At 41.2% G+C, this 25469-nt stretch overlaps 1 protein-coding gene and 1 long non-coding RNA gene across 2 annotated transcripts; both read left to right on the top strand.

The window, feature by feature from the left end:
- Nucleotides 1-1986: 1986 nt before the first annotated feature.
- On the top strand, nucleotides 1987-3427 carry LOC144707611 (uncharacterized). Its single transcript, XR_013582490.1, has 2 exons — nucleotides 1987-3063; nucleotides 3217-3427. It is a non-coding gene; the product is annotated as an uncharacterized LOC144707611 (long non-coding RNA).
- Nucleotides 3428-4537: 1110 nt separating this feature from the next.
- On the top strand, nucleotides 4538-25090 carry CYP97B3 (cytochrome P450, family 97, subfamily B, polypeptide 3). Its single transcript, XM_078580745.1, has 14 exons — nucleotides 4538-4685; nucleotides 5085-5262; nucleotides 5867-5974; nucleotides 13720-13804; nucleotides 13882-14120; nucleotides 14605-14778; nucleotides 16504-16551; nucleotides 16648-16707; nucleotides 17614-17700; nucleotides 17804-17892; nucleotides 23655-23746; nucleotides 24193-24254; nucleotides 24485-24631; nucleotides 24709-25090. The coding sequence occupies exons 1-14, from the start codon at nucleotides 4576-4578 to the stop codon at nucleotides 24922-24924; spliced, it is 1695 nt and encodes a 564-aa protein (XP_078436871.1). The 5' UTR covers nucleotides 4538-4575; the 3' UTR covers nucleotides 24925-25090.
- Nucleotides 25091-25469: the final 379 nt, after the last annotated feature.

Genomic DNA, 25469 nt, shown 5'->3' with positions numbered 1-25469 from the left:
GAAGCTCGAGCCGACGCAAAGGATGCATCCTTCAAGTATACAGCTTGAGGGAGGGAGTTTCCCAGATATTTTCTTTTCATCGTCTTGAATTTTTCATTACCGTGTTTTGAGGGCCTCCATGTTTTGGCCCCTCTATCTTATTTCAAAATCATGTTTATTTTGTGGCTTGATTAGGGGTTTTCTCCCCCTAAGTAGAGCCAACCCCTAGGGTCCCCCACTCTCCCCCTATAAAAGGAGAAAGGGATGCCCTAGAGAATGCGGAGAATTTCTGAATTGAATCATTGTTTTATTTGGAAGAATGCTGTGAACCCCTTCTGCAGATCGTGGAGAGAAGAAGAGCCCCCCCCCCCCCGCCACCGCCACACTTGGAGACGGGAGCCGCCACTTCCTGCCACCGCACTGCGCCAGTCTGCGACGTCCGCGCACTGCTGCTGTGCCCGCGCGCCGCCCGCCGCGTGCGCGCGCTGTTGTAATGGCCCCCCCCCGTCCGCCATGTCCGTGCGCCGCCCGCCACATCATCGTGCCGCGACCGCCCGTGTGCCGCCCCGCTGCTCGCAGCACGCGGGCGTCGCCCGCAGCGGCCTCGCACTGTCGCCCGCCTGCAGCCGCCGCAGCCCCAGCGCGCCGCCCGCCACGTCTGCGCGCTGCGACCGCCTCCCACCAGCCGCTCGCCGCACGTGCGCGCCGCCCTTTGAGTATCATTACCTCTTCCAATACATATATTCGTGTGCTCCTCCGCCAAGGTTTATCCGTCTTAAACCGTTCCTACCGTGGGATTGGGGAGAGTTCCTTTCTATTCGGACCACCCCTCGCTAGACCGGGAATTTACGGTCAGATCAAGGATACCCGCATCGTCGGTGTTCCTCGTGATCTATCAGGTCATTGGGACTCCGATCGTACGTGGCACGTACGGATCTCTGCCAGGCCCTCGCCTCACTTGGCTACGGAATTGTGCTTCTCGTTATTTCCTCAAACCGCATCATAGTGTCATCTCGTAACTGATTTAGTGCTGAATTGACCCCTACGCCGTGTGTTGCAACACGCGCCGTCGATCCCGGCCGACCGTGTTGCATCACTTTTACTTTTGGAGTTGCACTTGAGCATTTATAGCCATGTAAATGACAGTTAATAGCCCCTCTCTTTATAGAATATTAAATTATACTCTGCGCATACAACATTATATTCCACTCATTTCCCAACTGTTCTTTAGAAGACTTCCTTAACTCTCTTTATCATTTTTAACCCTTGATACAAATTATACACCATGATTTAATTGAATCGATCAAAATTTGGTTGAAATATTTTATCGATCAAAAGCTGATTTGATTCGATCTGATCAAATTTATCGATGGAATTCTACGTTAGATTGAGATTGACCTAAAGTTTTGATCGATTCGATTTGAATAATTTTAACACATCATATGGTTACTCAAAACATTAAAAAATCAAAAAAATTCAAACAGTTTGAAAAACATGGTTTAGGGGGATTGGTAGAGTGATGTCTAAACTTTGATTACCAACTTCTTTCATCCTCACTATCTTTGGATGGCAGAAGGTGAAGCCATTACGAGTAGTGACTCATTTAACCATTTGATTCATCCTAGAATTTCTGAATCAAGATGGAAGCCAAATGTAGACGTACATGTTAATTTATTTGACATATTAAAATTATTAATTCAATCGAACATTTTGATCTGATCCGATTAGAACAACCTGTTCAAATCAATTTGGATAGAACATTTGAACCAACAGTTCGAGTGGACCCAATAGGTAAATCTAGTCCAAATCAAATTTATGGCCAGGTGGTCGAGGGTTGACTAATAATGAATATCTGGAATTTCTGAATCAATACACCAGTTGAACTTGGACATATGTTTTAAGTAATTTTTCATATTTATAGGACTAACTTAATCAATATGTCAATCGGATGCCCTTAGAACAACTGTTCAAATATATTTAGGTTGAACATTCAAACTAACAATTTGATCCAACCCATTGAGTCCTTGACGGAGGACCATCCAGCTGATCGCGTTCAGACTCACCGCCAGCCCCTACGCGGAGTCCGAGCCGACGTGAAGAATCAACACTTCCACTATCAGGCTTGAAGCAACATTCGCGTTGTCTTTGTGTTCTTTTCTTTTCGTTGTTTTTGGATTGTCGGAGGCCCCTCCAGCGCGAGTACCGGCCTCCTGCGTGTGTTTTCATTTTTTTTAATTGTGATTTAGCTATCTTCTCCCCCTAAAGATCCCTTTAAAGGGGGCCCAATTGGGCCTCCCATAACTGCCCCTTCCTCTCGATAATAAAAGGGTGGATAATTGTTGAAGAACTTTCAGATCTCGTTTTGATTCCTGGCAGTTATCTTTCTTTTTCTTTTGCTCGTGTTGATCTTGACCTCCTTTTCATGGTGATTAATTCTTCCTGGTTCTCGGATTGAATCTGAAATTGTCAAGGCACCAACGGCAGATCCATCCATTCCATCGCAAGATAATTTCGACTACGGATTTAGTGAACAACGGAAGAATCTTCCTTTTTGATTAAGTTCGTGCAACAGCAGTTATCCGTCGATGATGTTGTGATTCGAAGGGATATGACGCAATCAGTGAAGACTTCTACGATTGAAGAATCAGTTGAAGTTGCATTTTTGGAAGTCTTCGGCAAATCCGTCGGCTCTCAACTACGCCCGACGATCTGAAGATTGTACAGTCCGACGGCCAGTCCTTCCCGACAGCTTCTCAACTACGCCCTTGCCCCTACCTTGGCGATTTCACCACCGTTATCAGACGCCTACAGTCAAACTTGAAGGTATCTTCGCTACGGCGACCTCTCCACCGTCAATATCATCGAAAGAATCCACCTCTTCGTTCGCCGGCTATCTTACTGGATTTCGACTGGCAAATTCTCCTTTGTACCTTTCGCCGAGCCGTGACTATTTATCAAACTTGTGTTACTGTTGAATCTCCCCATTGTGGATTTCCTTTGATCGTCGAAATCGCCATGAAGCCAGAGTCGACTTTGATTATCCAGTCACTTGATTCTCTCTCGATTCTTCGCTCAGATCCACAGGTTACATCTTCTCCTCCAACCTATACAGTGTTATTTATCTCTTTCCGTGCCAATCTCTAAATTGCTCATTGTGTTTTAAGCGTGGGGTTTAGGAATAGAATCTCTAAATTGCTCATTGATATTAATAGAATTTCTTTGACGGTACTTGATCAGTTTGTAATCGATGACTATGTGGACGTTATTGGACGAAGAACGTCGCCCACCACATCGGTCCCTTCGATCTGGTCAAGTGGATCATTGGGAGCTTGATCGTGACTAAACCCGTCTTGTGTCGTCCAATTGATCTGCATCTCAAGACATCGGCGATCATCGTATTTCTCGTTAAAATTTGGTCAAATCATATACGACAACACTCGTCATTTCATTGCTTTTAGAGTCAACCTTCCGGACGTAACACGAAGTGTCCATCCCGACCGTTGTATTACATCAGTCCTAATATAATTTCTGACCTGGGTGATGGAGAATTGGATTCAAAAGATCAAATGCAATCCCTAGTGTCTACTAAAGATATTTACATTCTAAATTGCTGTATTAAAATTTTCAATACAATCAAACATTGGCTGGATCAAATCCAATCCCCAGTGTCTAATACAAATATTCACTAAATATGTAATAGAAATTCATATCCAACATTCTAAATTACTATATTAAAATTTTCAATCCTATCAAACATTGGATGGGTCAAATCCAATCGCAGGTGTCTAATACAAATAATAACTAAAATTACGCATAAGAATTTCATATCCGAAATTCTAAATTAGTGTATGCAAAATTTCAATCCAATCAAACATTGGATGGATTAAATCCAATCGCAGGTGTCTAATACAAATAATAACTAAAATTACGCATAAGAATTTCAAATCCGAAATTCTAAATTAGTGTAATACAAATACTTACTAAAATTATGCATTAGAATTTCATATCCAAAAGTCTAAATTAATGTACGCAAAATTTCAATCCAATCAAACATTGGATGGGTCAAATCCAATCCCAAGTGTGTAATACAAATACTTACTAAAATTATGCATTAGAATTTCATATCCAAAAGTCTAAATTAATGTACGCAAAATTTCAATCCTATCAAACATTGGATGGATTAAATCCAATCCCAAGTGTCTAATACAAATACTTACTAAAGGTATGCATTAGAAATTCATATCCAAAATTCTAAATTAGTGTATGCAAAATTTCAATCCTATCAAACATTGGATGGATCAAATCCAATCCCATGTGTGTAATACAAATATTGACTACATATGTATTAGAAATTCATATCCAACATTCTAAATTACTGTATTAAAACTTTCCATCCATCAAACATTGTATGGATCAAATCCAATCCCAATTGTCTAATATAAATATTTACTAAAAATATGTGTTAGAACTTAGAAATTCATATCCAAAATTATCTTCATCTCTCTCTAAAATATCAGATAATGGGGAAGATCAGAAGATATATAAACTTGGCCAATTCCCTGCCAGATTTCCTTCCTTCCTCAGTCTACGTTAGCCATGGTGGCTGCCGTGGCTTCGCTGCAGTCTCCGCTGCTCGGCTGCGGACTCACCAACAAGAACCTCTCAAGGGGCTCCCCTTCTCCTTCGCGCACAAAATTGACGATAAGGTCTTGATCTCAGTGACTCCTGTGATTATAAACATCTTCGCTGCTCGAATTTCTCTGTAATTTTCAAGGATTTACGCTCCAAGATGACCTGCGAGCTTGATTTTCTTCGAAAATCTTCGTTTTTTGCTGCCGGAATTTGTGGGTCGGGGAGAAATAGGTGACGATATGTTATTGTTTTGTTTTCTCTGTTAGTCGTTTGATCGCTCGCGAATTATGTACTGCCTTCAGGTTAACGGAATCAAACAACCCATTTTCCTGATTCTCGTTTAGGTTGCTGTGAAAAATAATTTAGAATGGGGAAATGGTAAACTGTTTTCTTCGTGTTTCTTCTCTGGGAGATTGTGAAATTGAGTGGAAAATGTTTGAATTGACTCAGCTATGATAGCTGTAATCTTTCAGATGCCAGTCAACTACCAAAGAAGATCAATCGAAGAGGACTCTGTTGGACAATGCCAGCAATCTTTTGACTAATCTATTAAGTGGATCAGCTCTTGGTTCAATGCCAACAGCTGAAGGCGCAGTGACTGACCTCTTTGGGCGCCCTCTATTTTTCTCCCTCTATGATTGGTTCCTCGAGGTATTGTTTCCTTCTCTCACTTCTTTAATTTTTTAATGCTTCCTCCTTACAAGCATGGAGTTACTTTTGTGATGTAGTCGTACAATGTGAAACTCAAAGTCAAATAAAATCCCTTTGGAGGTCATAAAATAGCTTATTTTAATATTTTTAAATTAGATATTTCCTTGCGATGTTTATTAAATGTTTTATTTGATTATGCCATCGAAAAATGATTTCCCCTGTGTTAAAGGCAGATGAAAAATGACACAACTTAAATGTCATAGAATAAAGAATTAGATTGCAATGAGATCGCTAGCTCGTAAGCGTGAAATCTATGAAGGTTCTTCAAATATTGACAATATACCTCTTCCTAAGTGATCCTGATCAAGTGAATCATATTACTTGCTTTTTGGTTCCTATGCATGCTTAAATGTAAGATGGTCTCTGCAATCTTATAGCATCTGTTTTATGATGAATATTCTGCTTTTTATTTCATTACTACTTAAATGCTTATCTTCTCATCATATGCCCTCAACCTCTTTTGATGTTGCAACTGATGCAATTTAAGAATCACTTCCTCGTTCCATAGCACCTTGATAATGGGTCGTTGTTATCTGATTGGCAGCATGGTTCTGTATATAAGCTTGCTTTTGGGCCGAAGTCATTTGTGGTTGTATCAGATCCCATTGTGGCAAGACACATTCTACGAGAGAATGCATTTTCTTATGACAAGGTGTGCCTTTATATTCATGCTTTGTTCCATCTAATCGAAATCTCTCTGAGCTCTTTTTATGAATACTTAGTCCTCTAATTTCATGATTCAGGATTATTAACCTAAGACTAGATACTGATTATATGACCTCACGACTGACCCAAACTTTTCACGCCAATGTCAGTTGATTGGAAATCAGCAATAATAAGTTTCTAGGTGTTCGAATCATTGCGTTTTACACATGGTGAATTATCAAGAATAATGGAACCATATTAGTGATGGGCCTATGCTCTAAAAAAATTTACATTCGTCCCCTATCATTTCTTTGAGATTTACCATGTTTCCCTAGATGCGGGAGCAGTGATGGAGATTTAAGTAATAGTTCCTTGCATATAGACTCGAAGAGAAAATATTTTGTAGAAAATGGAGGCCGCCAGTTGTCATAGGGTAACAATGGTTTACATAGTGAATACATTAAAAACAAGTTACTATGAACTTTCTTTTTTAAAATCCAAAACAACCTTTTATCAATATAGAGTTTTTGAAACAGCCTGCCACAATGAAATCTGCTACATCGTAAATGGAGGTTTGAGCTAGAGCTCTTAGAATTTTAAACATGATTAGTTGCTCAGCATTCTGGGCCGAGAAATGATCCAAACATCTTAGAATCCATGGGCAATGGGTAGACTTGCAAAGAAAAATGACCAGCCCTTAACTGGCGGATCTACATACAGAGCTCAGGAAGAAAAATGGGAAACCTAGCCTGATTATTGGTTAGGGAGCATTTCGTTGAAGATCTTATGGCATCTAAATGATCATCAAGAAGCGACTGAAGACTCTTAGCATTCTACGAGAGGAGACCATGCATGGAGCTCTTGGAAATGCCATAGCAATCTGGCATGGACAAACCCTTTTACTAACTGCTACTAGGCATGGGAAAAAGTTTCGTTCAGTCACGAATGTGTGTGCGTTCGCAAACAAACATGAACAATAAAATGTTGACACGAACATTGTTTGCGAACGTTTCACGAACAGGCGAGCAGTTCACAAACATGAAATGGAAATGGGAAAAGGGAAGAATAAGGAACAAACCATAAGGGATTCCAAGAACGAGACCACAAATCAGTCCCAAGAGGAAAACCCAGTTTGATGCAATCTTCAACCTCTTCACTAGATTGAGGGAAAGAAAGGGAATGAAAGAAAGCTAGATTGAGTGAATGAAAGATCACAGTGTGGCAGTGGCGGGATAAGACCCAGATCAGCACCGGTAAGCATCTCCCCCACTGAATCTGCACAGCCACTGCACATCCGGCTCCCTTCCTCTTTCACCATTGATGCCGAATCCTCCAAGTGGTTACATCTTCTTGACTCTCCCTTAGAAGGAGGGTCGCATCCATTTGAGGGGGCAGTAATCTTGCTCTAGTGGCTGTCAATACACTTACAGGGAGTGGAGATTGTATCACATTGGTAGGAACATTGATTCAGTTTCATATTGAGGAAGGAAGAAGAGGAGGGGTTGAACATAGCTAGCTTGGATCGACATGTCATGAGCTGCCTCAAGTGGCAATGAGGGAGTGATGACTATGGGGAAGGGAATGAGCAAGTTGTGAGGAAGAAGAAACATATCGAGGAGGAGGTACAGATTGGGATAGGGGGAATGATGGCTGAAGATCCAACTAGTCAATCACAGGATTGTTTGATGGTCGAGGGAGAGAAAACAAGACGGATAGGAATCTGAGGAGAGGTTGACTTAAACAAAATCATTACCTCTTGATTCTTGAATGCCCTGCTTAAGGGAGTGTTCCACATGTTATCTAGTGAAGGGGAAAACTACCCAAACAACAAAAGGCCAAAAAGCCTGCATAGGCTCAAGTTCCAAAGATACCAATGGGGGGTATAGTTTTGTAAAAGATATTATTTTTCATCCAGATTTTATTGATCCATCTGAAGCACAACAGAGCTAAATTGATAATCCAATGTGCTGTCCTGATCTCTTGCCTGAATGGTTTTTGTCTTCTGTCCCATCCAGCGGCCAGAGTTAAAGAGGAAAGAAGCACTCGGAGATGGACTAGAATGAGGGAAAGAGGTGAGACAAAAAACAGAAAATGTCGGTCATGTTTTTAGTGTTAAGCGATGATAAGCATTACTAGGATCCTACAGGTTACCATTTTGTAGCTCCTAAGGCTTCCAGTCAAGAGATTGATGCCAGTCCCATAGTTTTGTATCACTTCATCCCATTTAGGGCATTTCATAAATTTCCCTTAAACATTTATTTTCTGTTTTATAGATTTAGGCCTCCAACGACCTATAAATGTTGAATGTAAGTTGAAGTTCTTTGGGAGAGTCATTGTCCCATCCCATCTTGTGCTGAAGTCCCATTCCCTCCTCTTTAGATCTTCTCTACTTCAAAGGATCTCTAGCTGGTATTTTCCTCAGGCGGATAGGAACTACCAGGTTTGTATCACAAATTTCAAGGTTACACCTATGATGGTGGAACATATTTGTCATTGTTACAAAGAGGCGCCAACATTAACCCTCTCTTTCTTTATGTCCCTTAGAAAGATATGGACCCCCCTTGATATGGACCCCCCTTAGAAAGATACTGAGAGACCATTGTAGGGCCAATGACAAATGTAAACGTGGCCTCAATGGAATCCAAGAATTTTCCCAAAACGGCAAGATTTTGTTGGATCACAAGATGGAGACGGGCGCAAATGAAAGATCGAGGGAATTCAGAAGAGATCGGGGAGGGAATGAGGGGACGCATAGAACGAGGTGCAAGCCAAATCAGCCTAACGACTCTCTGGATTAGGAGGATCTCCTGATCATCAGCCCAGAGCTCTGCGTCAGCAGACTTCAAGAATTCCTGCCTCTTCTATTTGCCTGATGCCCGTTTATTTATGGGCGGAGTCTCCTCTCATCCCCTGTCTCACACGTGGCTTGAAGAGCCCTGTGTGAGTCCAATCTTCTTCTTTCTCCTTTCCAGATATGTATGAGGAATTCCCGTAGCAATGCTCTACCTGTCAATGAATATTCTTCGCCATCAATATCCTGCCCCAAAGAAGGCTAAGTTTACTGGCAAGAGCGTCAACCAATGGCATCATTTCATTATGAGGATGCTGAAGTAAGGATTCTGAGTAAGCACCTAGTCTTGGATCTGGTGGGAAATGACGATACTAGATTTGAGGCTTGGAAAGCTGCGGAGGCCTTTATTCATGGTTGGCTTTGTGGTTCCATTTTCCCCGATGTGTATTATAGTGTTTTATACATGGATACTGTGAAGCATTTTTCAGATTGGGTTCAAAAAAATGTTCCCAGCATAGAAACATCTGGCCACATTGGCTGAACCAGGGGGACAGATCTATTATGACAGAAGCGTATGTGTTCATATCCCTCTGGAGGATGTGGGCACTTACTGGCCAGTAAAAATAGTGAGTGTTCCTTTACATTTAAGTAGTTGATATGCACATGGTTGCATCCTGTCTATGAAGACATTAGGAAGCAAATGATCTATGGGGAGTGAGTCTCTGAGCTCAGTTGTACTATCCATATACTAATGGAAGAAGATGGCAGACTCAGTCTACATACCCAGGATGACAAAGGAGATTCCACTGCAATGTTAGAGTCTTGAAATCTATATCAAACCTATCTGCAGCACAAGGACAAGGTGATCCAAAAGATAAAGAGGAGAATAACTCAATTATCAGGGGAGATGCAAAACACAACCGATGTTGTGCTCATTGCAAGCCAAATCATCACACCAAGGAAACATAGTTTTAAATCCACGGGTACCCTCCTAAACAAGGGGAACAGCCTAAAGTATACATGGCAAAAAACCCTGAGATGATGGGGATCAACTCAACCTAGCCAGGTTGTTACTTCTCCTCAACAGGCAAAGGAGCTAGAACCACTGAGGAGGGTACAGGTGGCACAATTTCTCTTACACTCTCTTGAGAGCACCGTATTTTTCTTAGCTCTTTTGCTTCTATCAAATTATATTCTTTCCTGGATCCTTGACACAGGAACAGGATACCATATAATGCCTCACAACCATCAGTTTATCAGCTATGTCAGAAGTGGGGAAGAACAAAATTTATTACTGCTGGTGGGAGTGTCGTCCCAGTGACTGACATGTCATTGGATGCGCAGGGTGTTCTCAGCAAAGTTCTGCATGTGGCATTGTTGAGGACACATTTGATCTCATCTCAGAGATAGTATTTGATATTGGATGCTCATTCATTCTAAATGACTCTTATTGTTTCCTTTATCACAACATGGTGGAGAGGAAGATTACATCTGCAAGCAGAGCAGGTGAATTTCTTCAAAAAAAGGTAGCACAGGTGGACTCCTTTTGATGGACAGTTGTGATTACAATTTTCTTATGGCTGGAAGTCAACGCTGGAGGCAGGAAGAGCAGACGAGGTGAAGAGAGTGGATTATTTTCCATCAAAAGTGAAGACCAGACATTCAATTCCTTCATTGTTTGCTAGGGTTGATGTCAAAATATTTTTGTCTGATGCTTGTTAATTAGCCAAAAACAAGGGAACTTGGTTTGTTCATAGTGGTCTCTCTACCTCGATTCCCTTCTATGACATAGGTAATGATGTGTAGGAACCGGCACCTGTTTTGGGTTTGTCTGGGGTACTCTGGTTTCATATTTTTATTGATGAATACACTTGGAATATGCGGGTCTATTTACTGATGGCAAAATCTGAAGTGGCCAGGGTCATATAAGCATTGTGTGAGATGATTTGTTTTTGAATAAACAGCATTGTGTGAGATGATAGAGTGCGAGACACCACCATTGCCCCAGGAGGAGCCCATCGAGATGCCTATGCTCATCTGTTATCTTTCCTCTTTTCTCTATCATTCACTTGGATAAAGGCTGATATGAGTTTGGATTGGAGTTGGATCATTATTGACTCTATTTGACCAGTTATTCTTCAATATTTCACTTCAGTGGTATCAGATACCTTGTAGGTACAGTCAGGACCCTATTACTTCATTTACAGGTTGCAAACTTTGCTGGGAAGAAGGTTTGTTAACTGGTGCCAAGCTGAAGATGGAACTTCTTCCTAAGATGCATCTTCTAGAATTTTAAATGCATCTTTGTTTGTGGGTTATACAAAAGGGTATGTGTGCTATTAATAAGGGGTGTTCGCATGAAGGAGCTATTGGGTATTTTTCTCCAAGAAAGTTGGTTTGGGAACCCGTGGGAGATCCTCCCTGCTCAGATCCTTGGAGGGAGCAGATGATTCAGCATCCTACATTTCTACCTGATATATCGATCTGGTTTCCCTTGCTTATGGTTACTACTGTTATTCTCCCATTCCTAATTATCTCCCTCTGCAAGTTGTAAGCAAACATTTCCATTTTTTGTATCTCTCAAGATTTCCGATTGGTTGATTGCAAAAGGAATTTATTGGTGCATTTTGGAGTTCTAACAGTCTCCAAAACGATGAGGAGGATTCTCTCTGGCTTATTGCACCAAGCAACCACTGTATCCCCTCTCCAATTTTCGGTCTAATGAGCACCTGTGTATAAGTTACTAAGTGTTCCTTATGCTTTCAAGAGTGGGAACTACAGCTGTCCCCAGATCAGTGGCAGAGGCGCTTGCCAGTGATCAGTGGCACAAAGCTATGTAAGATGAAACGGTGGCCTTACAACGGATTTGGTTCCCTTGCTGATAAGAAGTTGCTGGGTTGCAAGTGACTTTACAGACCCTAGTACAATGCTGAGAGTACACCGGAGAGAGCCCTGTGGATCCGGACATATTAAATGTTAATTGGGAAATTAATCTGTTTCTCAATCATATCTGTCCAGAGATTTTTCTTGCAGTGAGCTTGTTGAGTCAATTCATGCGTCTTCGTTGTGAGACTTATCAATGATCTGCAGTTCATGTTCTGAGATATCTAAAGGAAACTCATCGGCAGCAGACCCACTACCTGAAAAATAATGATAAATCTATGCAGCTGTATGAGGATTATGACTAGCCAGGCTCAGTTGTAGATTGAAGGTCAACATCAGGGTACTGTAGTGATCTGTGTGGAAAACATGTGAGCTGGAGAAAAAAGGAGTAAAAGTTTGTCTCTCGGTCCAGTAGAGTCGTAGTTCAGTTCCTTAGCCACAGTATCTGTGAGTGGCTTTGGGTGCAACAGATTCTCCAGGAGCTGAGTTTCCAGATTGATGGTCCTGTTCAGCTGTTCAGTGATCATATGTCAGTTATCGGTATCTCTCATAATTCTGTACAGTTTGAGCATACTAATCACCCTGAGGTTAGCCATCACTTTATCAGGGAAAGAATGGAGCAGGTCTAGTCATAATTAAATTTGTGGGGTCTTCTGATCAAAGTGTATACGTGCTACTATGAGATAACCTGGTTCCAGCTTCAACGGGATAGTTTCCACGCAAGGACAGCATCCAGACTAAGCTTCAGGGACATTGTTACACCGAGGCACCTAAATTACCTCTGTCTTTATATTTCTCTCTGTAACCTGGTATTGGACCATTAGAGGACCGGCCAGTACGGTTCAATATTATTTCCATTTTATGTCTTTCTCATTCCAGGACCACGTATGACTTGGAATGGGCCCAACTCTTGTATCTGTGATTTGTACAAAACCCTGTTTTTTTTGAAAAAGAATAAGATAAGGAAGACCACCCAGAATATTGGTCAACCTGATGCCATTAAAATATAAAGATGTGTACAATCCATAATCAAAATGACCAAAATGGTCTGCTGTTCCCCTCCCTCCAAATCGAAAAATTTTTAGTGCCTTAATCTCTTGAATGACATTCTCCACGGAAGCCGTCTTCTGCATGAATACCACCTCGTTATGATGCAGCCATACCACCCAGAGCACCCTTATTTGTACAAAACCCTTATATGAGGTAAGCTGAGGTTTTCCTTATACAGTCTCAGTGGTACTTGAGAGCCACTGTTAACGCCGCGGCTAACAGTCATGGTAAATTTGTGTAAAAATATATTTTCATTCATCATTGACCAGAGTAAAGGTGGTTCACACAACATCAAGTTCATTTCGCTTGAAGAATACTTTCAGACTATAACACGATCTGAAAAGATACTTTGGTCGTCTTGCTTTGCAACTCTGACACCATGGAAGAAAAGACTCATTCCATGAACACTAATCATACAGAAAAGAGCTATGGAATTCATTTGGGTATTGGATTGAATTGGATTGGAATCCTTATCATTTTTCTTGAGTTTAAGGTTGGGTTCTTTAAGAACATATCCGAGCTCGAGTATAATTTATTAACATCTACAAAAAATTGGTAACCATTTGGCTGCATAATTCATTATTTTTCTATACTTCTCCTGTGATATTTTTTGGTCATCCAGGAATTAAAAGAAGTATATTTTTATGGTACAGAAAAGCAAAAGCCATGACAAAGAGATTTTTCAGTCTAATTAAGATAAAAAGTATTTCCGCAGTAATTATGAGAGAGATTAAATTCCGCCATGCCTCAAAAGGAATTAGAGAACTCATGTTTCTGGGAACCAATGCTTCACATGCTCATGTTCTTGCTTTTATTGAGTCTAGTTACTTAGGCTCACCTAATCTTTTCCTATGTTTTGCCGTAGTCACTCACAATTTATAGACTGGAAAAATAATTAGAGAAATCAGGCGTTTAAATTCATAATGTGGAACTGTTTTTTTCGCTCATTGTGTTGGTTTAATTTTGATATTCTAAAGCATAAAGATACTAGATAAGAATACAGAGTCACATGTTTATCACCTTTCCAGGGAGTGCTTTCCGAGATCCTTGAACCCATAATGGGGAAAGGCCTGATTCCTGCAGATCTAGACACTTGGAAGCAGAGAAGAAGAGGTTTGTACTGTGCATGCATTTCAGTAGTTCTTTTCTTTATATTTATAAATTTTCATTGTTTTCCTCTTTTCTTGCAGTTATTACCCCAGGATTTCATTCTTTGTTCCTCGAGGCAATGGTTAAGGTCTTCACCAGTTGTTCAGAGAGAACCATTTCAAAATTTGAGTCACTTCTGAATGAGAGTAATGAAAAAGAAGGCAGAGAAATCGAATTGGATCTTGAGGCAGAGTTCTCTAGTTTGGCGCTTGACATCATTGGGTTGGGTGTATTCAATTACGACTTTGGTTCTGTCACAACCGAGTCACCTGTGATTAAGGTTTTAGCTCTTAAACGCATGCCTTTGCAGCCATCTTGACCATTCTGTTGTCAGACTTCTTCTATTATCTTTTAGCTTTCTTTGCTTTATCGCTTTCTCATATATACTGTAGTTTTTTGAGTTTGGAGTGTAACCCCATAATTTGGTGGCAATCATTAGATCTATAATTTTTTTAGTAGCATGGATGCCTAATCTGGAAAATTAAATCTTAAATCTCAATAAAGTATGAAAAGTACAGTCATCCGCTGAAAATATGACTGAGCTTATTGTTTCAGTGTTTGGAGTACTGAGAATAATATTCGTTTTCTATAAATTGAGATTTGATATTGCTGCATCCTTCAATTGGATTGTAGTCTCTTTGCTTAAATAGTAAGTCAAATGAGATGAAATACTTCTCTGGTTCGCTGTTAATGAGATTGGTTTTCATTTAGATTAGACGTGAAGTTGTAATCAATTGGTTACTCTCTAATTTTACTCTAAACAGGCTGTTTATGGAACTCTCTTTGAAGCGGAACATCGGTCAACTTTCTACATTCCCTACTGGAATTTTCCGCTCGCCAGATGGATTGTCCCTCGACAACGGAAGTTCTACAGCGATCTGAAAGTCATTAATGATTGCCTGGATGAACTCATTAAGAACGCCAGAGAAACTAGAGAGGTAAGCCAAAAATATGATTTTATTTCGTTTATACGGTTTAAATACCTCCTGTTGCTGGGTTATCTCTTTTATACTATGGCCATTATGATGGAAAGTTAATCAATGGGATATCTTTATTTAAATAAAACAGCCTTCTAGTCTCGGTTTGGTTCTCTCAGTCGGGGCAGTTCATACAGTTGTTGCATTTTTCATATCACCAAAAATATGCCATCTACATGCCACTTCGAGCTATTCTCTATTTAGATTCAGCTCTCTAGTTTTTTTTTTTCATGTACATCTCAATCATAACATTTACTCTGTTGATTTTGAGGGAAGTATCTGCCTAAGAATGTAAAATTTTAGTGCTTCAATGATGATCACTGGTAAGACTTATTTTGGACTTCTGATCAGTCTCCATCTCGGGAAAGTAGAGACAGAAATATGTAACAGAGCCTGAACCCCCTCTGGGAGGATTTCCTTGCCAATTTAATGGCTTTTTGTTTGCCTTATTTTGCAGAGAAGTACATATTTTAAAAAGGGAAACTACCCTAAACCAAAATGATGGAGATATCTTTGAAAGGGGTTGAGGATCCTAACAGACTCGTTTGTGAAATCTTGCAATTAGGATAGGTTTCTCCTGGAGTGGGGTTTCTCCTGTTTTTATAAGATCATGGCTAAGTTATGTGGGGCTTCAGGGTTCTGCAGCAATTCTTTTGGTTGCTATGTCCGTCAGCCAATGGAGTAACTACTAGATATGGGACCTGTTGTAAAACCCATACTGGAACAAAAAAATGTCCCCGCTGATGAACTTATACCTTACATAACTTTACTACCTAGGAGCTTGCATCTAAGAAGAAAATAATCTACTAAGTAAATTGGATGTGCAGTTCCAAGAAACAGGCTAGGGAATGTTGATGCAGTGTCCCTAACCTGCATGAGGACTTTAAGATCCTCATGCAAATAGAAATCCTCCCTCTCATATTTTCTCCCTTTTATGTATTTTATTACAAAATACACAAACCACCCCATCAGGATAATACGCACTTTGTTTTTGTTTGTTTCCCAAACCAGTCAGGGTATTTCTCTCATTAAGACTATGGGGCAATGTTGCAGATAATAGCCCTTTATGCAACTTGTCTTTAGGATTTCTACTGCTACCAAGGGTAGGGATCCTTAGTGTTCACTCAAGTTTGGATTAATAGTTTGTCATCTGACTTGGCTTTTAAATTCCCAAAGAAGAATCACAGGCGCCGATGAGAATTGATGAAGATTGTAGCTTTCTACTCTTCAAATATCATTCCAGATGGAGACCTACTTTAGGTCTCTACCTGTTTTCTACTGTCTTCATGTTCTCCTGTGAAAAGGAGCGCAGAAATATTATATCTGACATTCACATTACTCATTTCTGTTTCCATTTCCTCCTCGTTATAAGGTTCCATGAATGGGTTCTTAGGTCTATATGAGCTCTTTTTTATTGTTATATTTTACATAGCAATCAGATGATGCGGATTCTTTATCAAAATTTCTTCTCCCACGTAGCAATCCAAATTACGGTCAATATAACTTTTAAATTTGGGCCTTTTTTCGATATACTAAATGTGACCCTTGTTTAAAACTGTATTTGTATTCATCAACAGAGTTAATAACTGGATTCATGAATTTAGTTGTGATTGCCATGTCTGCTTCTTGGATTTGATTGATGAAAATATGCTGCTGATTTGTGTGAAAGTTTTGTCTATCTGTCAGGAAGCTGATGTTGAAAAGCTTCAGCAAAGAGACTACTCACAACTGAAGGTGCCTTCCTGATCACCAATCTTGGCTGCGTATGGGGTTTTTATTAACCTGAGAAATCACTCATCTTGTTTATCATGTTATCCTTCGCTGTCTTAGGATGCCAGCTTGTTGCGGTTCCTTGTTGACATGCGTGGAGTCGATGTTGATGATCGACAGGTGAGTGCAAACAGTATAAATTATGTGTGAATTCTTCAACTAGAACACCATTAGTTGTCAGTGTGAGGATTAGGAACTTCTGTGCAGTCTGTTTTTAGGTTTCACAGGTGGGTAATACGAACATAAGTCCCTCTAGGGGTATTTTGGTTTTTGTCTCTAGGGTAGTTCACTCTCTTTCAGATGTTTAATCCTCTATTTATGAGGTGGCCAAGAAGTGTTAGTGAAGTTGCAGTTTAGGGTCCCTGGTCTCTCTCTTTTTATGCCTACAATCCTCCACAATTTTCTATTCCCATAACTGTCTCCACTTCAATAAATCTTTAGCTGACTCGCCTACTGAGATATTCCTAGGTCTGCTTAATCTATTTTCTCTCTCCTCTTGTCAATCCCTGTGTCTTTAGAAAATAACAACTGAGTCTGTAGTAGTAAGCCCTATTGTTCCTGTGATATTGGTATTTCTTTCGTCAGCCTTACTCCTCGTCACCTTGGTTCTTTTCTCTTCATGATCTGCCCTTTCTTCTTAATCGTCCCTCGCTTATGCTGTCTCGCAATCTGTCAGCTTCTAGCTGATCCTGCAGTGGTGGAGCTTCTCCACCTGTTCAAACCCTAGCCGCCGGAGAGAGAAAGGAAGGGAGAGACAGTTTCAACAAAAGAAAAGAAACCCTTAACGATTCAAGAAGGTTTCCCAGTATTTAACTGGGTTTACAGTTATTGAGTCTCGCAGACCCAATATGATGGATCCGCCATCATAAGGGTATTTTTACAATAACAAGACTTATAGGGTTTTAACAAAAATAAAATAAAATAAGAAATTAAACGACTGTCTGCTGACACAATCTATCTACTTCCCTTATGGAGTTCTACACATAGTTTGACAGTTGGTAATCCAGGTTTTGTTTTTTGGAACAGCTTAGAGATGACCTGATGACCATGCTCATCGCAGGCCATGAAACCACAGCCGCTGTTCTTACGTGGGCTGTCTTCCTTCTTGCCCAAGTACTTATACTGTGGAACTTTTTTCTATTTATTTTAGATATTTGAGACATTTATGAAAGTTGAGTTAGGTATGAATTATTGATTGTGTTTTTCTGGAAAGTAGAATCCTTCTAAGATGAAGAAAGCTCAGCTGGAAGTGGACTCTGTGCTCGGCCAAGGAAAATTAACATACGAGAGCATGAAAAGCTTACAGTAGGTCGCTGGACTTGGTTTTACTTCTCTTATCCTTTTAGCTTCTTTGATCTACGTAGTTTTACCTACCTATAGGCTAGTGTGAAATCTCTCTTTTATCATTCTGCCTTTATTTTGTGTTATCTAGTTTAACTCTTTTGTTTTTTTTTTGGTTTATATTATACAGATTGTTGTATGTTGAGATTTGTCATCCTCGGACTTTGCTTTTGTTGAGTCCCTATTTCTTTTAGGTCAATTTTGCTTACGATGAACAAAATGGATGTGATACAACTCTTGACCTAAAAGAAATAGGGACTCAACAAAAGCAAAGTCCATTTATGACAAATCTCAATCCTTTTATAACATGCATATTACAAAAGGGCATCTCTCACATGTCAAAACACCCAGACAAACTGATACAACTCTTCCACGCACCTACGTGCGAAGGAAGAAACGTCTCCGCCTCGCACGTGCAGAGCAGCGGAGGGAAGACAAAGAGACGCAACCGTAATTCAAAAAGAGACGAGAAGGAAGGGGGAGGGGCGCGGAAGAAAGAAGCTGGCTGGCGAGGCTGCGGCACTGCGAGCTACGGAGGCTGGCTTGGGAGATCCTCCCATTCCTTCCAGGACGATCCATCGATTCGGTGTGATCGTAGTTCCTATCCCAATGCTATCTTCTATGAACTTCGTCGCTAGACGCTTTTGTTTTCATCCAGACTATTGTTGAGTTCGTGGTTCCAGTCTACAACCTCGTTCGTTGACCCCGGGGTTGTAACAGTGGTATCAGAGCCACGGATTCTCGGCCAAGCCACAGAATGGAGCAAGATCCGAGAAACGAGAGGACTGATTTAGAAGTTTCAGAGAAGAACGACGAACTTCCTGGAACATCTGATGGAACAGATCACAAATATCAACATTCGGATGAACGGTATTCCACAACAGAACGCTCCAGCTGATGAGGGCGAGGAGTTTGCAAGACACCCACAGGGACGCCCAGAGGGTCCTCCCTATGAAGCACGGCTAGATCATCATCGTTTCAAGCGTGGAGACTTACCAATTTTTCAAGGGGAAAATGTGGATGGATGGCTCACGTGCGTGGAATGTTTCTTTCGTATGCATCCAATGGTCGACCACGACAGAATGCAGCTCATATTTATACATCTCGATAATTCGGCACAGAACTGGTTTATTACACAGGAAAAGGAAGCTGGATTTCGAGACTGGGCAGACTTCAAGCAGAAGTTTTCGAATAGCTATGGACTATCTGCCGATGGGTTGTATCAAGAGCTGATGGAAGCAACACAAACCGGATCAGTCCACGATTTTAGGGCGGAGTCTGAGCGTCTACTCGCTCAACTACCCTATATAGAGCCAACAATCAAGGAGATGGCCTACCTGCGCGGGCTAAGACCCGACATCTGCACTGAGGTACGAAGGTATCGCCCTTTTGGTCTTCAAGAAATCATGGATTTGTCTATTCAAGCTGAAATGGATCTAGATGTCTTATGGAAAACCCGTCAAGACGTCAATGTCTACCCAAACACAGTTCGGAATTCTCATCAGAAGCTGGTGTACCCAGGACCCGCTGAAGTTCCTTTATCAAGCCGACAAAATCAACCTCAGCGCAATGCAAATCTGCCCATTATTCCCACAACCCCAGCGAATTCACAAACCCCACAAGATAAGGCCAATAGAAGACGTAATCTGAAATTGACCGAAGGAGAATTTCAGCTACGAAAATCTAAAGGTCTCTGCTTTTATTGCAATGAGCGTTTCGCTCCGGGACATCGGTGCCGTCGGGACTTACACCTTATTATGGTGTTGGATGGCGATCAGGATTCTTTATCAGCAGATGATACAGAAGATCTCATGCAGACGGACGAGACACCTATCACTGAAGGTTCTCTTTTTACGGCTCAGCTTTCTTTTCACTTTTCTCAATCAATGGCTCCTAATGGGTTAGTCAAATTGTGGGGGAGCATTAAGGGCAGACGAGTCCGTATTCTCATCGATGGAGGCGCCACTCACAAGTTTATTCATTCGGATTTGGTAACATCGTTATTGATTCCTGTTTTTCAAGGGGCGCCAGTTGACGTACTCTTAGCCAATGGTGTACCTCAACGTTCTAGAGGCCTTTGCTTGAATGTTTCTATTTACCTAAAGGGTCTTCAGATTAAACAAGATTTAATACCAATACCACTCTGCAATATGGAGGTAATATTGGGGGTACAGTGGCTAAAGTCGTTGGAGTGGTTCTGCAGCAACTACAAGCTACTAAAGCTGAAGGTTCTATGGCATAACCGCATATATTCTCTCACGTTGGATCCAGATTTGCTTCCACACGGAGTCTCTCCTGTACACGACACTCAGGCCATCATTCAGAGTAAAAGGCAGTTCCGAGCACTACATGCCGCATGCAACCCGGATCGTTTGACGGTATCGCACCTCCAACTAAACTCCACTTTTCTTAAATTTGAAATGCTTTACCCTACTGTTTTTGCTCCAACCCATACCCTACCCCCAAAGAGACTGTGGGACCATAAGATACACCTGGTCTCAAATGCCAAACCAGTTAATCTTAGGCCTTACCGCTATTCACATCTGCATAAAAATGAATTGGAAAGGTTGGTCCAAGACTTGATGGCTTCGAAATTCATTCGACACTCATCTAGCCCTTTCTCTAGCCCGGCATCATTGATTAAGAAAAAGGATGGGGGATGGCGAATGTATCGATTACAGGGCCTTAAATCAAATTACAATTCCCAACAGGTACCCCATTCCTATTGTGGATGAACTACTAGAAGAATTGCATGGGTCGACAGTTTTTACAAAGTTGGATCTTAAGTCAGGATACTACCAGATCCGTATGCATGCAGAAGATATACCGAAAACAGCTTTCAAAACACATCAGGGACACTATGAGTTTGTCGTTATGCCTTTTGGGTTGTCTAATGCCCCTGCCATTTTTCAAGCACTAATGAACTCCATCTTCAGAAATCATCTGCGCAAATTTGTCCTTGTATTTTTTGACGATATATTAGTTTACAGTCAAAGTAATAAAGAGCATGAACAGCACCTCCACTAAGTTTTTGAATTACTAAAAAGTCATCAACTGTGGGTCAATCTGGCAAAGTGTAAGTTCTCCCAAGATAGAATTAACTTTCTGGGTCACTGGATTTCGGACCAAGGGGTATCGACGGATATAGACAAAATCGGAGTGATTCTTCAGTGGTCTATACCTACAAAAGTCAAGAAACTAAGAGGATTTATGGGGCTAACAAATTATTACAGATGTTTTGTGGCTCATTATGCTTTTAAAGCTCAACCTTTAACCCAATTATTGAAGAAAAACTCCTCCGCGTGGAGCGAAGAATCAACAAGGGCTTTCAATATTCTCAAACAGGCTGTCTTCTACCCCTATATTAAGCTTACCTGATTTTTCTAAGCCTTTTTTAGTGGAGACTGATGCTTCCGGCGTGGGAATCGGAGCGGTGTTGACCCAAGATAACCATCCAATTGCATACTTCAGTCAAGCTTTATCGGCTCAAGCCCAAGCCAAATCAGCTTATGAGCGGGAAATGATGGCAGTCGTTCTATCAGTGCACAGATGGAAGCACTATTTATTCTTTCAAAAATTTTATATCTACACCAATCAATTCAGTCTAAAATTCCTAAATGCACAAGATGAAATTCCTCAGCAGTATCACAAGTGGGTGGCTAAGTTACTGGGCTTCGAATTTGAGATTAAATACAAGCAGGTAAAAAATAATACGGTGGCCGATTCTCTCTCTCGATCTATGGCAGAACTTAGCATCTCCAACCTATCAATCTCAACAATTCACTGGCTGGACAAGGCAGTATTGGTTAAAGAAATCATCGCAGATCCCAGACTGTCCAAAATCAGGGCCGCTATACTTTCAAATGAGGAGCAACATGCCAATTATTCAGTTCAAGACCAGCTTCTCTTCTACAAGAAAAAGTTAGTGCTCCCCAGTTCATCCACCCTTATTCCCCAAATATTACGGGAGTTTCATGATACAAAAAACGGCGGACACGGCGGTTTCCTATAAGAGAATTCAGCAGCACCTTTATTGGCAAGGCATGAAGAGTCAGATTAAATCATACGTATCCCACTGTCAAGTCTGTCAATAAAACAAGTCGTCTAATTTGAGCCCAGCAGGTCTACTTCAACCTCTTCCTATTCCAACCTCCATCTGGGAAGACATATCCCTGGATTTTGTCGAAGGGTTACCAACATCCCTTGGCTACAATTTGATTATGGTGGTCGTAGATAGACTATCCAAATATGGCCACTTTGTTGCTCTCAAACACCCTTTTTCAGCACAATCAGTGGCCGATCAATTCATAAAAGAAGTCGTTAGATTACATGGAATTCCCCGCTCATTGTTATCCCACAGAGGCAACGTCTTCACCAGCTCCTTTTGGCGTGAAATTCATAAACAACAAGGCACTACGATTAAATTAAGCTCGTCATACCACCCAGAAACGGACGGACTAACTGAAGTCACCAACCGGAGCCTCGAATGCTATCTACGCTGTTTTTCCTCGGAGTGCCCTAAGACTTATGCCAAGTGGCTTCCCTGGGCAGAATATTGTTATAATACATCTTACCATTCCGCCATCAAAATGTCACCCTTTAAGGTGGTGTATGGACGCGATCCTCCAGCACTAATCCGGTACGGCACTCAACCATCCCCGATTGACTCTTTGGACCAGTTGCTTCAGGAGCGAGATGCTACATTGGACAAACTCAAAGGTCACCTCTCAAAATCGCAAGCTTACATGAAAAAGCAAGCGGATAAGCACCGTCGTGATGTACAGTATCAAGTGGGAGACAAAGTTTATCTCAGAATTTCCCCCTACCGTATGAAAACTTTAGCAAGAAGGAGTTCAGAGAAATTAGCTCCTAATTTTTTTGGCCCCTTTATGATATCTCAACGCATCGGCTCTGTGGCATACAATTTAGATCTTCCAGAATCTTCATCAATTCACCGTGTTTTCCATGTTTCACAATTGCGACCAGCGGTTGGCGATCATCAGCTTATTTCGCCACTAACACCTCATCTTTCCTCTGATTGGGAATGGCAGGTTTATCCTGAAGCTATCTTGTCTACCAAGGCAACCAAGGACGGTCTGCTCGTTCTGGTGAAATGGAAAAACTTGCCCAATTTTGAAGCCACGTGGGAGGATATCCTGGTCCTGCAACGCCAATTCCCGAATTTTCAAATTGAGGACAATTTGCTACTCGAGGAGGGGAGCATTGATACAACTCTTCCACGCACCTATGTGCGAAGGAAGAAACGTCTCCGCCTCGCACGTGCAGAGCAGCGGAGGGAAGACAAAGAGACGCAACCGTAATTCAAAAAGAGACGAGAAGGAAGGGGGAGGGGCGCGGAAGAAAGAAGCTGGCTGGCGAGGCTGCGGCACTGCGAGCTACGGAGGCTGGCTTGGGAGATCCTCCCATTCCTTCCAGGAGGATCCACTGATTCGGTGTGATCGTAGTTCCTATCCCAACGCTATCTTCTATGAACTTCGTCGCTAGACGCTTTTGTTTTCATCCAGACTATTGTTGAGTTCGTGGTTCCAGTCTACAACCTCGTTCGTTGACCCCGGGGTTGTAACACAAACATCTTTGGTCTTATTTCGACTTACTTTTGTGTGGAGCTCAGCGAAACACAGAAGCAGAGATTTTTTGGCTTTGAATTTGTCTGCACTGGGTTCTGGGTATTATCAATGTTGAAAATACTATAACTATCCTCTCAGGTATATAAGGCTCATTGTGATGGAGTCTCTCCGTCTGTATCCACAGCCTCCTCTGCTCATCAGACGGAGCCTTAACCAGGATAAATTACCAGGTATGTCTGATTCTTCTTCCGTTTAGGATCGACTTTTGTTTTATATTCACCCTGTTCATAATATGCATATTTATTTTTCTAAACACGGTATATTTGTTGACATCATCACTTGTTCATTTATGCATTTGCTCCCTGGACATCTGATAAGGTCGAAGCAAAAGAGCAATTATTGCATTATCCTTGTCCTAATAGAGTTGCCATCTCTTTATGGTGTATAACGTTCACCTTTTCTGTTGTTCAAAAAAATAAACGTTCACCTTTTCTGTTGGAAAATGATGTGGGTTTGTCTTCATCTCATATCCTGTTCTCATGACAATTAATCTATGCTTCTATGGTGTCATGGGCTAAATGATCATGAAATCAATGTGATCATGTGCAACGCCTCATGACCATAGTTCGTAAATTATGGCTCTACTTTTTTGACGAAACTAGATTCCTGATTTCAGGCGGATACAATGGTGATGTAAATGGTTATTCGATCCCTGCTGGAACAGACTTATTTATATCTGTGAGTGATTGAAACTTTATTTCCGTGTTTGTTTTACAACACCTCTAGATCTTGTCAATTTTACGCTTTTAATTTTCATATAGTTGATGCTCAATTTGGTGGGAAGCTCTTGTTTTGTGCTCTTGAGCATCAAATTTATTCCAGTCATCAACAGCTCATTTTAACAACGTTATCTGTTTATTCTTTGACTCTCTCGTAAAAAAAAAGTTATTTCTATTTTTTTTTCTCAGGTGTTCAACCTGCATAGATCTCCATACTACTGGGACCAACCCAATGAGTTTAACCCTGAGAGATTTCTAGCCAAGAAGCAGAGCGGCACGGAGGGTTGGGCTGGGTTTGACCCAGACCGCAGCCCGGGGGCTCTCTATCCAAACGAGGTGATTTTTCTTCAATATACTGGCAAATATTTTTTTTCAAAATTTCCAAACTTAATCTTAATTTTCCAATTGTGCAGATAATAGCAGATTTTGCATTCTTGCCCTTTGGGGGGGGCCCCCGGAAGTGCGTAGGGGACCAGTTTGCGCTTTTGGAGTCGACCATCGCCTTGACACTGTTGCTGCAGAAGTTTGACGTGGAGTTGAGAGGCTCGGCTGAGTCTGTGGAGCTAGTCACTGGGGCAACCATTCACACAAAGAATGGCCTCTGGTGCAAATTGAGGAGGAGAGCTTGATCACTTTCTCTCTCTTCTCTCTCACACACCCCGTCTATCCTCTTTATATATCTCTACGTCTCTATTTCTCTCTCTATTGATCTCACTGCGTCGATCTCTATATCTTCCTCTGCCTCAAATTTTTTTTTAGAGGAAAAAAGGCCCTGCCTCAATCTTGATTTGTGTCTATTTCTTTGTCTCCTGTTTGATCTCTATTTCTATATCTATCTCTCTGTATGTTTTTCTGTCTTTCTCTGCCTCAATCTTTGTCTCTGTCTCCATCTATTTCTGTCTGTCTTATCTCTATTTCTATCTTTATTTCCTACTGTCACTATTGCCGTCGACGTCTCTATATTTATTTTCTACCTGGATTGCTACCCAAGTCTCCATCTCAATGTTTTTTTTACATGTATCTCAATCTCTAACACTGTCTCCATCGCTCTCTAGATGTCTCTATTCTTATGTTTATCGTATCTCTGTCTCTATTTTTATCTTTATATATGCCTCTGTCACAATCTCTATTTTGCAGTCACTATGTCTATCTCTTTCTCTGTCTTGGTATTTTT

This window comes from Wolffia australiana, chromosome 9 (assembly GCF_029677425.1).
Source record: "Wolffia australiana isolate 7733 chromosome 9, ASM2967742v1".
Taxonomy (NCBI): Eukaryota; Viridiplantae; Streptophyta; class Magnoliopsida; order Alismatales; family Araceae; genus Wolffia; species Wolffia australiana.
The sequence above is the reverse complement of the archived record's forward strand: the minus strand, read 5'-3'. Positions and strand labels throughout refer to the sequence as shown.

Excerpts from the sequence above, each read along its gene's own strand:
- CYP97B3 (XM_078580745.1), top strand. The coding sequence starts at position 4,576 with ATGGTGGCTGCCGTGGCTTCGCTGCAGTCTCCGCTGCTCGGCTGCGGA. Across the intron at positions 5,263-5,866 it reads TCTATGATTGGTTCCTCGAG|CATGGTTCTGTATATAAGCT; the intron begins GTATTGTTTCCT and ends TCTGATTGGCAG. Across the intron at positions 23,747-24,192 it reads TAACCAGGATAAATTACCAG|GCGGATACAATGGTGATGTA; the intron begins GTATGTCTGATT and ends TCCTGATTTCAG.